General features: G+C 33.7%; 1 protein-coding gene across 2 annotated transcripts; it reads right to left on the bottom strand.

The window, feature by feature from the left end:
• Window positions 1-1,763: 1,763 nt before the first annotated feature.
• LOC100787363 (asparagine--tRNA ligase, cytoplasmic 2) lies at window positions 1,764-7,873 on the bottom strand. Of its 2 annotated transcripts, none has more exons than XM_006576586.4 (8): window positions 7,194-7,873; window positions 5,883-6,113; window positions 4,838-5,425; window positions 3,999-4,184; window positions 3,803-3,879; window positions 3,354-3,480; window positions 3,208-3,266; window positions 1,764-2,133 (listed from the first exon to the last, which is right to left on the bottom strand). In XM_006576586.4, the coding sequence occupies exons 1-8, from the start codon at window positions 7,659-7,661 to the stop codon at window positions 1,950-1,952; spliced, it is 1,920 nt and encodes a 639-aa protein (XP_006576649.1). In that variant the 5' UTR covers window positions 7,662-7,873; the 3' UTR covers window positions 1,764-1,949. The 2 variants fall into 2 exon arrangements, with proteins under 2 accessions (XP_006576649.1, XP_003520338.1); XM_003520290.5 differs by having other exon boundaries at window positions 3,803-3,867.
• Window positions 7,874-13,404: the final 5,531 nt, after the last annotated feature.

Raw genomic sequence — 13,404 nt, 5'->3', positions numbered from 1 at the left:
CTACACTTCATTAGTGATGTGATTGAATCTGAGAAGGTGAAGGTGGAGAAGGTTTCAACAAAAGAAAACCCGACCGATATGTTCACAAAGTCCCTCTCTAGTGTCAAGTTCAAGCACTGCCTGAACTTGATCAATTTTGAAGATGCCTAAAGCAGATTTGTAGAAGTGCAGGCTTGAATCACAAGATAGACACTCGTTGATTTGGAGTCAAGGTGGAGATTTGTGGTGTGTGACTCAAAATCGCTAAAGGCACAAGTGCAAAGGTTTCATGTGGAGCTGTTATAACTGAATTCAGTTATAATAACTGAATGGGTCTTGGCACCAAAGTATAGCTAGAGTGTATATAAACTCTTGATCATGTAATGCAGAGAGAGTTTTTAGAGGCTGAAAAACAGAGTCTTGCAGAAAAAAGAGAGAGTTCAATAGAGAAAGAGAGCTAGGAGATTGAGAGAGGTTTTGGAAGAGAGAAACCAAGAGAGATCAAAGCTAGCTACTGCTTGTATTGAACTTGTAATGTTTCATGATCAATGTGATGATGAAGAGCTGCATTTCCCGTAAATGTAGGCACATTGCCGAATCACGTAAATTCATGGTGTAGATTCTTGCTTGTATTGCTTTGCTGTGTTTTCTGTTTTTCTGTTAATCTTGCAGGTTCTTTAGTAGCTTATCAAAGGAGTAGAACCAACAATAACTTTTATGTAAAAATCCTGATTTTATTTAGAATTTAATTAAATTTGCAAATCTTCATCCAAGTATCATTGATAGGCCTTCATAATAGTTTATTCTAGGTGAATATTGCATTCTTTGGCAGATTACACCTTGCCCATCTAGAGCAGCTCAAAACGGGAACTATAGCCAGTTATTCAAAATCTAGAAAGCCTAAAAGTTGTATTTTGTTCTAACTTCATAATATTAACACCATCCTCTGCCCAATTTCATTAATTTAGTTAGACATGTTAAGGGTTATTTGCCAATGTCACAAATTCAACGAGACATTTAATTGGTAAGAAGTTAGGTCCAATGTATGACCAAGTTTAGTCCTGAGTTTGTAGCATAATTGATACTGTGAGCTAAGTACCAAATAATTATACTAGTAACACAAATTTCAGTCTCATATTAGAAAAGCATGTTACTATACCTAATGCAGTGTTGTCTAGTTGCAAACCACAAATAGCATCCAAATTTGAAGTCTAAATCGTTGCCTTTTTTTTGGATAAACAGAACTTTTTTGAAGTAATTTTATTCGAATTGAGAAGATTCGTAACATGGTTAAGATCTTTCTTTTAAGGTGGATTTCTTTTCGTGGGAAACCTAAGTCCGAAATCTTACTTAATGAAACATTCTTCAATCAGGTCTTCCAAATCCCAAAGAAGCAGATGCATGGGGAGTATATAAATCTATGATGTGCTCTCTTGGTATCCATAACATCATCTTTAAGATAGATTGCAACGCTGTTTTCAATAATATCAAGTCTGGTGTCTTGGGACTTTCGAAGGCTGATTTTGTTATCTCAACTTGTAATCAATACCTTTGTAGATTTTCAACTTCAATGATGAGTTTTGTTAAAAGCCGAGCTAATCATATCGCTTGTAAGTTAGCAAGAGTGTCAAGATTTTTTGCTGACATTCATACTTTTTTATTATATTTCTTCTTGTATTCATTATGCTATTTTGAATGAAATGATATGACTTTCTTTCTCTTGAAAAAAGAAAACCCAAAAAGTAATCCAAATTAATTTTGCACAAGAAAGAACTTCACAAGACTTGAATAAATTTCATTTCAATTATACGTTTCCATATATACATCAGGCACACAAGTAATCCATTCATATGTTAAATTGTTACACAAGCATACAACAGTGTCATGATTTCCTCAGGTCCACAAATATTGGAAGTTTGAATGCCAATAGCCTCGAATATGCAACTTGAATCTTAGCCCAAAACTTTTACTTAGTTATTGGCTTTGCCATAGCTTCTTGGGAAAGGGATAACGTCCCTAACATTGCCAAGGCCAGTTGCGAAGAGGACCATCAGGTCAAACCTTAGAGTGAACCCAGAGTTCTTCACTGTTCCGTTTCGACGAAGATCTAGGTACCATTCATACTTCTCTCGCGGCAAGCCTAACTCATCAATCCTGTCATTCAATACAAAAGAAAAAGAAAAAAAAGTTTACCGAAGATGTTTCCAAGAAAAAGAGCACCATTACTATTAACCTAAAGGGTCATACATCATGAATGTTTCCCAATCCACTAAATCAGAAATTAATATCGCTTGCTAACTGCTATTAACCTAAGGGAATTTTACACAAAATCTTACAACATGAGTGTTATCAAAGATCGTTTTTACTCATGTGAATTCAACAACAAAATCTTACATGCAACAACAAAATCTTACAGAATTGACCCTTTAGGTTACACAATTACTATTTTACCATAGGGTATGACTTCTCTAACGCAAAAAAGAGTAAAGCAGATAATCTCAATCACTGATGAGACATTCAACTTTTGATATTTCAACACATTCATAATTTGCTATATATATATATATATATATTCCAACATATTAATTTATAGGTTTAAATATGATGATTGTTCATATAAGTTTATTTTTTTAATTTTAATTCTTGTAAGTTTAGGCCTTTTTAATTATGATATCTGCAAGATATTTTTTTCATGTAAGTTTGCATATTTTTTTTCAATTTTGATCCCTATGCAAAGTTCTCATGATCATATATGAAACATTAAAATTTTATAGAGACCAAAATTTAAAAAAATACTAACTTAAAGATACTAGAATTGAAAAAATGAACTAGCATAAGCCAAAAATAAAAAAAGCTTTAACTAAGGGACAAATATGTGTGTAATATCAATGGTTGATTTTCTAGTCAACAACTCAAATTACTTAGTTTACCCTCTAGAATGAGTTGCTAAATTTAGTTTTGGATACGGTTGTACAAAACTAAAAATAAACAAGCATTGCAGTTTCTCTTTAGTTTCAAAAGAATACCAAGCATCAAATCTTTAATTCAATTTTATGGTTAATCCTGATGATGGTTCAATTCATCAACAACTAAGTAGACTTATTTTGTTATTTCTCCTGCTTCCATTATCATCAACCATGCTGTTATGAATTAGAAAGAAAGTCATGGCACTTCCAATATGAAGATATAAACGAGATAATTAATCAGGAAAGTGTAAACAAGCAGTACCTGGAGCTTATCATGTTAAGACGTTCCTCGTTTTGGCTACCAGATATTATTGTTCCAAGCTGCAAAAAATTTTCTAAGAACTTCAATACACAAGAACAACACACAAAGCAGTGCCAATCTATCAACACATATACTTCACTCCATACCTTTGGGACAACCAAGTCAAACGCAGCTACAGTTCCATCATCATTCTGGCGAGCATAAAATGGCTTAGCTTCTTTTGGATAATTGTATATCACAACCGGCTTCTGGTAGATGGTATCAGTTAGATAGCTGCCATGACATGAATAGAACCATAAGTAACTGAAATTGGTGAAGGCATTAATACTTGTGCTCTTGTTAGAAAACAGCAAAATCCAGAATATGATGGTAATAATACCAATGCTCAAATATATTTTTGGTCCCTGTAATTTAGTTTTTTGTTTTTCATTTTCGTTCCTACAAATTTGAATTATTTAAAGTAATTTAAGGACGAAAAAACAAACAAATACATTTTACAAAGATTAAAACAAAATAAAAAATATTGGAACAAAAATATAAAAAAAATATTAAATTGTAGGAACTAAAAATGTATTTAACTCTAATATGAATGTACCTTAGGTGCTCTGAAGTGAGTGCAAACCCTGACTCAAAATTTGTTTCAAATTTCTTATCTTCAGCCTGGTAGGACAACTAATTAACATCAAGAAAGAGAATATTTATTTTATCTTTGAGAAAAAAGATTATAATAACAAAAATAAAATATAAAATAAAAAGATTAATATGTTCATTAGGGATTTGGTAGTACCTACCTTTCTAAGAACATCTATAGCTTCATGGTAGGTCATCATTACAGGTGAACCTAATATAATCTGCTGAAGACGGTTCACGCAGGTGTTGTCGATTCTTTTGGCAACGAACTTCATTTCTTCAGAGCAATGTATCAGAACCCAGTTGCAGAGGTACTTGAAAAAGTCATTTGCACAATTCATGGAATCCTGCAAGTAACACAAACTCACAAAGTGCATTATGCTACTAAATGATACAAAAGCCTTTCTATAAGAATACAAGAAGTTACAAATGTAAATAAGGTAGGATTTCTTCAGTGGATGAGCCAGATTTGGACATAGCATAATATGAGTTTTATACTATGTTTGGTACATTTTCAAAAGTAGAACAGAAAATGAGGTTAAAAAGTCAAACATTTTGGTTCATATTGGTAGTGAAACTAAAGAGAAGAGAAGAAAATAGGAAGTTCTATTCTGTTCTATGCATGCATCAAATGCTACCTAAAGGAACTTGGCACCAAACATAGTTCAGTGGACTGGATCAGAACCCCCAGTAGGATGGAAAACAATCCTTAAGTAACATTGAGTCAATTGGAATAAGATATTTGATTGTTTAACTAAATAATTAGATGTTATGTGATAATTTAAGTATCTTATAAGAGTAAATAATCTGGGCTGACAGTGCAAAAATTATACAACAATCTAATCACAAATTATCATGTATGATAAATTTATTAATTTCTCTAATATTTATACCCATCATGATCTTTGATTGGTTGACAGTGTAAACAATTTTACATTGACAATGCATAGAAATTAAATTCATCTTATAAATACATAGGAACAAAAAGAAGTGATGATACCTTTAATAGCGAAAAGGCCATTTCAACCTCAACCATCCACATTTCTGCAGCATGTTTAGCAGAATCCGTTTTATCTGCTAGAAATCTAGGACCAAATGAGTAGACATTTCCAAGAGCACATGCATAACTCTCGAGATGCAAGCGTCCAGAGACAGTCAAATAAGTTTGGAAAGGGAAAAACTCTTTGGAAGAGTCTACTTTGTCATCGTCCTTAAAAGAAGCTCCTAACTTTCTCTTTTCTCTTGCTTCCATTTGCGATGCGAGTTCATTCGTTTTCCTCAGATCCTGAACTGCAGCAGCCAGTGCTTCCCTATTGCTCTCAGTTCTTTTCAAATGCTCAATAATGTTGCTTTTCTCCTTTGCAGCTGCCTTCACATGTTCAAGGCTAACACCTTCAGTCTCATAAATTGTGTCTAGTTTCTCCTTCTCTGCTTTCTGTTCCAGGGTGTTAACCTTCAACATGTTGCTAAACCCTTCAGAGTCTGTGCTAGTTATAATAGGTACTTGCACATCAATAAATGCATGCTCATTGAAAAATGTGTGGGTTGCAAAAGAAAGAGAACTACGGATCCGCACCACAGTTGCCACCTATAAACAGATCAAAGTTAAACTTCTCATTGTAAAAATAACTGTCATATAATAAATAACATGATGTATTGCATCACTTGAAAATCATATGATTAAGAAATATGTGCAATGGGGGGAACAACGTACTATAAGTACTTAGGATGTTATCAAAGAGTATCTGATCTCACAATTTATATTCATGTAGAATAAGGTGGTGCTACGTTCTAGAAGAACCAAAATGTAAATATTGTATGTCATATCATGGACATTCAATAATTCAATGAAGTAGTTAACTTTTGTTAAAAGAAAAAAAAAAAAAAAAAAAGTAAAACGTAGTGCCATAGTCACAGAAACAAGGGTGTCAGAAAATCTGATATGTTAATCTTAATGTGCATAAGATTCTAGCAATCAAAAGATGAACAAGACTAATAATATAAAATGAGATTTTCTCAATATTAAAAGTGATATTTAATTTCACCGTGGTTGTTCGAGGTCGAAATTGGGAGTAATCTCTTAAGGTATCTAGTGGAATTCGCTTCTTTGATAAAGGGTACTTATCAAAATCTACTGTCCCAATGTGAAGAACTTTTTCAGCTTTAAGCTCAATAGCATGCTTCCCTTCTGCTCTTTCTAGTTGACCTTCCACTAATAGACACGTTCCAGTAGGCAAAAGTCTGCTAGGGGTGGCTACTGAAGAATCAACAACAACCTGAAAGTCTATTAAATAACAATAAGAAACATGAAAAAAATGAAAATTTTAAATGAAATGCATTTACCATCTAAAGATTTTTTATATTATCATTTAATCATAAATTATTTTATAATTAAAAATTATTAACTTTTGTGACTTTTAGTTAGTTTTTTTTTTTTGAAGGCTGATTTTTTTAGTTGAGAATGTAAATTTTTTTATACCAATAGTGTATCAAAATTAAACTAAAATGAGGCTTCTTTGCTTTATAAAAGCCATCAGCTTGTAACTATAGTTTAGGCGCATAATGAAGCCATAAAATTCCCAACTCAATAATGACTTAATACCAGAGGAAATTTATGCTCCGAAGTTAAGCATACATGTCACGTCAAATATGTTCTCTGTTTCTTTTAAATATATATATATATATATATATATATTGAGAGTACATCATATAGGAAACCAGAGGCCTTTACTTTCAAGGAAATTAATTATATACTTTTTTTCTTGCCGTCAATCCGTGAAGTTTAAATATTGTATTAGAAGATATAAATTCCTAGCATTGTTCAAGATTTAGGTCTATTTGTTAGTCCAAATAATTTTTTTTTTTTAAAAAAAGGCTATTTGTTAGTGTGTTGTGTGTGTTTTATAAGGAAAAAAAAGGTGTTTTTCTAAATTTTTTCCCACCATCATATTATGAAGTATTTTTGTTTGAAGTAATGACCAATTTTTTTCAAAGAGAGTAAACACACAAAATAAGTATTTTCTTTCAATAAAATTTATCTCATATTTAATTATGAATCAAAATTTAAATCCTGACTTACTTAAAATATACTAGTTGTTATCACTTATATCAATAGATATATGGACAATTTCTTTTCTAACTAAAACTACGTTCAAAATTTTTAAATTTAATATATATATATATATATATAACTAATAAGCCAGGAATAATAATCCCTGAAAAATACTTTATCATAAACTATTTTCTATTATTCTTAATGGAGTGTTTGGGTGAAATGATATTGGATATTTTCAAAAGCCACTCTAAAAGCAAACGAACAACGCAGAGCCAAACAGAGCACAGTGATGAGACCGCACCTGAAGGCTTGGAACGCACGACCCATCCGTTAGAAGCAGATACGCCGTAGAAGCTTTGGGAGGCAAAACCTTATGATTCGGCACAATTACATTCTCACGTTTCTTGCGCTGCACGTAACCGCCTCCTCCGAACACATCCAATAAGCTCCGAAGCAGCGGTATCCTCGACTGCAGAATCTCCACGCACGACACGTCCTTGCCCTTCCCTCCTTCCCCGGCGTCGGTGGTTTCTTCCGTCGCCGTCGCAAATGATGGAGGCGCCGCCGCCTTCTTCTTGACCTCCTTAGCAGACTTCACCCATCCACCAACGATCACGTGTCGTCCCACCACTGACTCGGGCCGGTCCAGCAGCGCCTTGAGCTGGACCCGGCCCGAGTATGCGAGCGGTGGAATGCGTGGCGCGTCAAGGCGGAGTGGGGCCGAGGAGGTCTGTTGTGCTGATGTTGTTGTTGTTTTTGCTGCTGCCATATTTTGTTGTTGTGAAGAAAAGCGTGAGAAAAAAGGTTGTGTTTGGTTGTGAGTGTTAGAGAGGGATAAGGCATGGTGGTGATATAGTGGAGGAGAATGATGCTTTGCTTGGGAAGGGTTTTGATTTGAGGTTTGAGGGAGAAGGAAAGGGATTGTTTCGTTTCGGAGAAAGACGAGGTTTTGTGTTAGGTTGTGTTTTGTTGTTGTATTGGTTTTTGGGTTTGGTATTCTTTCGTGTTCGGTAATTTGGGCGGGAAGAAGTCTATTCTATTTGCCTACCTTAGTGCAAAGCAAGATGCTTGAGTTCAGTTACGAAACGCAACGAAACCAGCCAGCTAGCTCTCATAATATTTTATTAGTTCCAAACTTCCAATATCTAAAAAACTTTTGGTATTAGTTTATAAACCAGTAATAACACTAATGACTTAAATGATAATATAAGTTGAGTTTTTGGAGATGATTTGAATTTGATTTAGAACACATGTAAGTCTTATATTGTTTGTTAATCCAAAGAATCAAAAGTTTGTGAGATTATCTTGTAATTCCACTATGTTAAATGTTTTAATTATCATGATTAAAAATAAAGAAAACCAAACAAGAATCTGAATAAGTGAAATATTAATGTAATTATGTTAAATATTTAGAAAATAGAATTATAATATGTGTAGCAAGTCATTTTTACTCGCAAACAAGGACTTGGCCTCGGTCCCTTCCCTTACGATCCTATATATATATATATATATATATATATATATATATATATATATATATATATATATATATATATATATAATAAGTTTTTTAGTTAATATTTGTTTAAATTTTTTTAGTAGTAGATCATATTTATAATTTTATTAATAAAATTGATAATAATATTTTTTAATTTATTATTTATTAAATAATTATTTATTAGAAATAAAATATTTAAATAATTATGTAAAAAAAAAAATCCAACTTGCATTTAATACATTCCTGGATTCGTCCCTGCTCATCTCATCAGATCCTTATAGTCTGCACTATATTTGTTTTTATAATTTGTCATATGGACTGAGTTCAATTTCAATACAAACATATCTAGTGTTCCTCACAGAGATGACAAATAAAAAAGTTGATACATAGGAAAATAAAATGCACCGGAAACATTAATGCCTTAGGATTTGTGTGAGTCTGATGGCAATAATTACAAAGCTAGAACTTAAAATTTTACATAAATTATCCAAACCCCTAGACCAATTCTAATGGATTAATACTAATTCTAAACTATAGAGATTAAGGTTATTTTTAATATATATTTCTAGACATGATATTGGCCTAATAGGATAATTAGTTATTGTTGTTTTAAAATTCAAACTAGCACGACAAAAATACGTCCATTGTTCTACAATTGCACATAGCAAGTCCCAACATATAGTTTATTTCAAGAAAAAAACTGAGTTAGATTCATAATCAGCGAGGATAAAGGCTACAGTGGGCAAACTAATGAAGGTTCTTAGTTATCACCATGGAAAACAATCTATATTCATTTGATATATTATTTTTTATTATTAAGGGTTCAATTTTTTTTCTTTTCTGTTTTTTTTTTCTTTCCCAATATGTCTCTGATTCTCCCTTCTCTTTGCTGTCCAATCTCCTACCAACTCCCAAGTCCACCTTCTTCATCTCCCACTCTAGCAAGCTCTTCACCCTCTTTTTCAACGACTTTTGTCTCTTGCAGATCCAGTAAGTCTCCACGAAGAAGACGAGCTTGAGAAGAAGGATAAGAGAGAGAGAGAGAGAGAAGGGATGAGAAAAGAGTGTTTGTTGCGTCTATCTGCGTGATTTACATCCTTTATAGTTGGTTACAATGGCATCGTTCGTAACGACTATAACGATATCCTAACTGCTAAGTAGTTATTCGTTGAAGCTTGGAGATTCGATATTGTTCTTCCCATGCATGGCCAGGTCTGCAACACGTAATCCTTCAAACGTGTGGGGATGTTAACTTGCCTCTTGGGCTTTGCTATTTGCAACTCTTTTCTGCTAACCTCACTGTTGGATGTATCACCCAACATAGTTTATTTGAAGAAAAAAACTGAGTTAGATTCATAATCAGTGAGGATAAAGGCTACAGTGGGCAAACTAATGAATTTTCTTAGTTATCACCATGGAAAACAATCTATATTCATTTGATATATTATTTTTTATTATTAAGGGTTCAATTTTTTTTCTTTTCTATTTTTTTTTTCTTTCCCTATATGTCCTTGATTCTCCCTTCTCTTTGCTGTCCAATCTCCTACCAACTCCCAAGTCCACCTTCTTCATCTCCCACTCTAGCAAGCTCTTCACCCTCTTTTCCAACGACTTTTGTCTCTTGGAGATCCAGTAAGTCTCCACGAAGAAGACGAGCTCGAGAAGAAGGATAAGAGAGAGAGAGAGAGAGAGAGATAGAAGGGATGAGAAAAGAGTGTTTGTTCTTGCTTGCGTCTATCCGCGTGATTTACATCCTTTATAGTTGGTTACAATGGCATCGTTCGTAACGACTATAATGGTATCCTAACTGCTAAGTAGTTATTCGTTGAAGCTTGGAGATTCGATGTTGTTCTTCCCATGCATGGCCTTAGGTCTGTAACACGTAATCCTTCAAACGTGTGGGGATGTTAACTTGCCTCTTAGGCTTTGCTGTTTGCAACTATTTTCTGCTAACCTCATTGTTGGATGTATCACCTAACATAGTTTATTTGAAGAAAAAAACTGAGTTAGATTCATAATTAGTGAGGATAAAGGCTACAGTGGGCAAACTAATGAAGTTTCTTAGTTATCACCATAGAAAACAATCTATATTCATTTGATATATTATTTTTTATTATTAAGGGTTCAATATTTTTTCTTTTATGTTTTTTTTCTTTCCCTATATGTCCCTGATTCTCCCTTCTCTTTGTTGTCCAATCTCCTACCAACTCCCAAGTCCACCTTCTTCATCTCCCACTCTAGCAAGCTCTTCACCCTCTTTTCCAACGACTTTTGTCTCTTGGAGATCCAGTAAGTCTCCATGAAGAAGACGAGCTCGAGAAGAAGGATAAGAGAGAGAGAGAGAGAGAGAGAGAGAGAGAGAGAGAGAGAAGGGATGAGAAAAGAGTGTTTGTTATTGCTTGCGTCTATCCGCGTGATTTACATCCTTTATAGTTGGTTACAATGGCATCGTTCGTAATGACTATAACAGTATCCTAACTGCTAAGTAGTTATTCGTTGAAGCTTGGAGATTCGATGTTGTTCTTCCCATGCATGGCCTTAGGTCTGTAACACGTAATCCTTCAAACGTGTGGGGATGTTAACTTGCCTCTTGGGCTTTGCTGTTTGCAACTCTTTTCTGCTAACCTCACTGTTGGATGTATCACCCAACATAGTTTATTTGAAGAAGAAAATTGATTTAGATTCATAATTAGTGAGGATAAAGGCTACAGTGGGCAAACTAATGAAGTTTCTCAGTTATCACCATGGAAAACAATCTATATTCATTTGATATATTATTTTTTATTATTAAGGGTTCAATTTTTTTCTTTTCTGTTTTTTTTCTTTCCCTATATGTCCCTGATTCTCCCTTCTCTTTGCTGTCCAATCTCCTACCAACTCCCAAGTCCACCTTCTTCATCTCCCACTCTAGCAAGCTCTTCACCCTCTTTTCCAACGACTTTTGTCTCTCTATCACACACGAGAGGGAGAAGAAAGCAAAGGATGAAGTGCAGAAGAAAAAAAATCTAAAACAAATAAATTAAGCTGTGAAAATAATGTTCAAAATTGGCAAATCAATACAAAAATTAACAACAAAACTGCATAATACAATCCTTCAAGAAACATATCTAAATCAAAATAAATTAAAATGGAGCAAAGCTCCAACCACTATGAAACTATTGCACCCACCAAAGACAAACACAAAAACAATTAGGGGTATACATGGGTTGGTTTAGGTTGGATTTGTTGGTGACTCAACTCAATTAAATTTAAACGGGTTGGTTTGGGTTGATTTTCCAAAAATGAATATAAAATTCAACCCAAACCAATCCATTAGTAAATGATTTGAATTTGATTGTGACAATGGGTCAAAACATTTAAAAAATTTATGTTATTTTCAAAATCCCATATTTTTTATAACCTGAATATATTACTTATAAGTGTTATGTGTAGTCAAATAATGGAAGTTAAGGTTAAATCGTTCGGGTACTATCCAAATTTGATCCTTGGCGAAAATAATTATTGATCAGACTTTACTTATCTTCCGGTCAAACTCCAAATTTGTTAGGGTTCATTTCCCCTGATTAAGTGGATGGTTAAGACCAAAAAAATAGTGGAAGAAAAGTTCAAGGGAGGAATCATATTGTTGTCATGATTATCACATAGGCTAACATACTATGTTAAACATGATTTTAAAATTGAAATATGATAAACAAGCATCATACCACAAAGCCTAAAATTTCAAAAACTAAAATTATTACATTATAGTTTAAAAATTCGAGTATTCTCAAATAGTCAAATGACTAAGAACTCAATGAGAAAATAAGAGAAGACTCTCAATTAAATTAGTAATTCATTTTTTTAATTTAAAAATATAATAATAATAATAATAATAATAATAATAATACAAATTAATGGGTACACAAACCGGGTCAGCATGTGCAGATATTAAAATCCGTGACTCAATCTAAAACTCAATAGGTATGATTGGTCTGATTCAGGTCTGATCCAAATATAAAAATTACCCAACCCAAATTACTTAAGTTAGTTTGGATCAATTCAAGTTAGTGAGTGGCCTATACCCGTGAACATCCTTAAACAAAACCACCATCAACAAATAGTGGTTATTTAGGAGGATGATGTGAAACATTATTAATTTGAATATATAAGTTTCATTATTATTTAGTAGTTTCGGAGATGTGAAAATATCATGAGTGGTTAAACATCTTATCACCTTCTTTTCAATAAGCTAAAGGAGTTGGAGGATGTTGGGGGAGCAATTTGGAATCGAAAAACTAAAATTTTCAGGCATAATGAGCTTGATGCCCCAATCGAGGATCTCAATTAGTAGCCAATTACTTAATGTATTCCGTTTTTTGCTTGGTGCACCCCCAATTTCCTAATCCTTCTTACCTTTTCCCTCCCTCTCTCTCGAGCAAACCTCCATGACCACTTCTACCCAAACCTCTATGACCACCAAATCCCACCTCCACCCTAACACCACCATCGCAACCACCAAACACCACCTCCATATCGCACCAAATCCACTGATGCATCACCACCAACTACCCACCACCGCCACACACATCACTATGACCCATGAACCTTCACGTTGCACTCCTCAAATGTATTGCGGATTAAGCAATCCGTAATAAATACATTTAAGGGAGGTGGGATGTGGAGGTTCGTGGTTCATAGTGACTGTGACACCCTCTACTCCTCACATATATACTAATAAAGGAATAAAAATTCAAATATTAATTAAAAATATTTTTAAAACATTTTTAAATACAAGCCTTTCAAAGGGGTAAAAGGCTCACATTCACTTTCTTCTACATCATATTCAAACTTGTCCAAATAAATAATAAAGTCATCTCAGCTCAAACAAGGTCGTCTAAGCTTCATACAATTAATATAGAACCTATATCCTAATGTCACATCCTATCATAGCGTTGTGTTTCCGTTTCCTCTAGCATGAGGTTCTTCATAGTCATCCACCTATTCATCTGCTCCCCCGAACACAAAGTTCAAGATC

This window comes from Glycine max, chromosome 3 (genome assembly GCF_000004515.6).
Source record: "Glycine max cultivar Williams 82 chromosome 3, Glycine_max_v4.0, whole genome shotgun sequence".
Lineage (NCBI taxonomy): Eukaryota > Viridiplantae > Streptophyta > Magnoliopsida > Fabales > Fabaceae > Glycine > Glycine max.
Note: the sequence above shows the minus strand (reverse complement) of the source record. Positions and strands in the feature narration are given on the sequence as shown.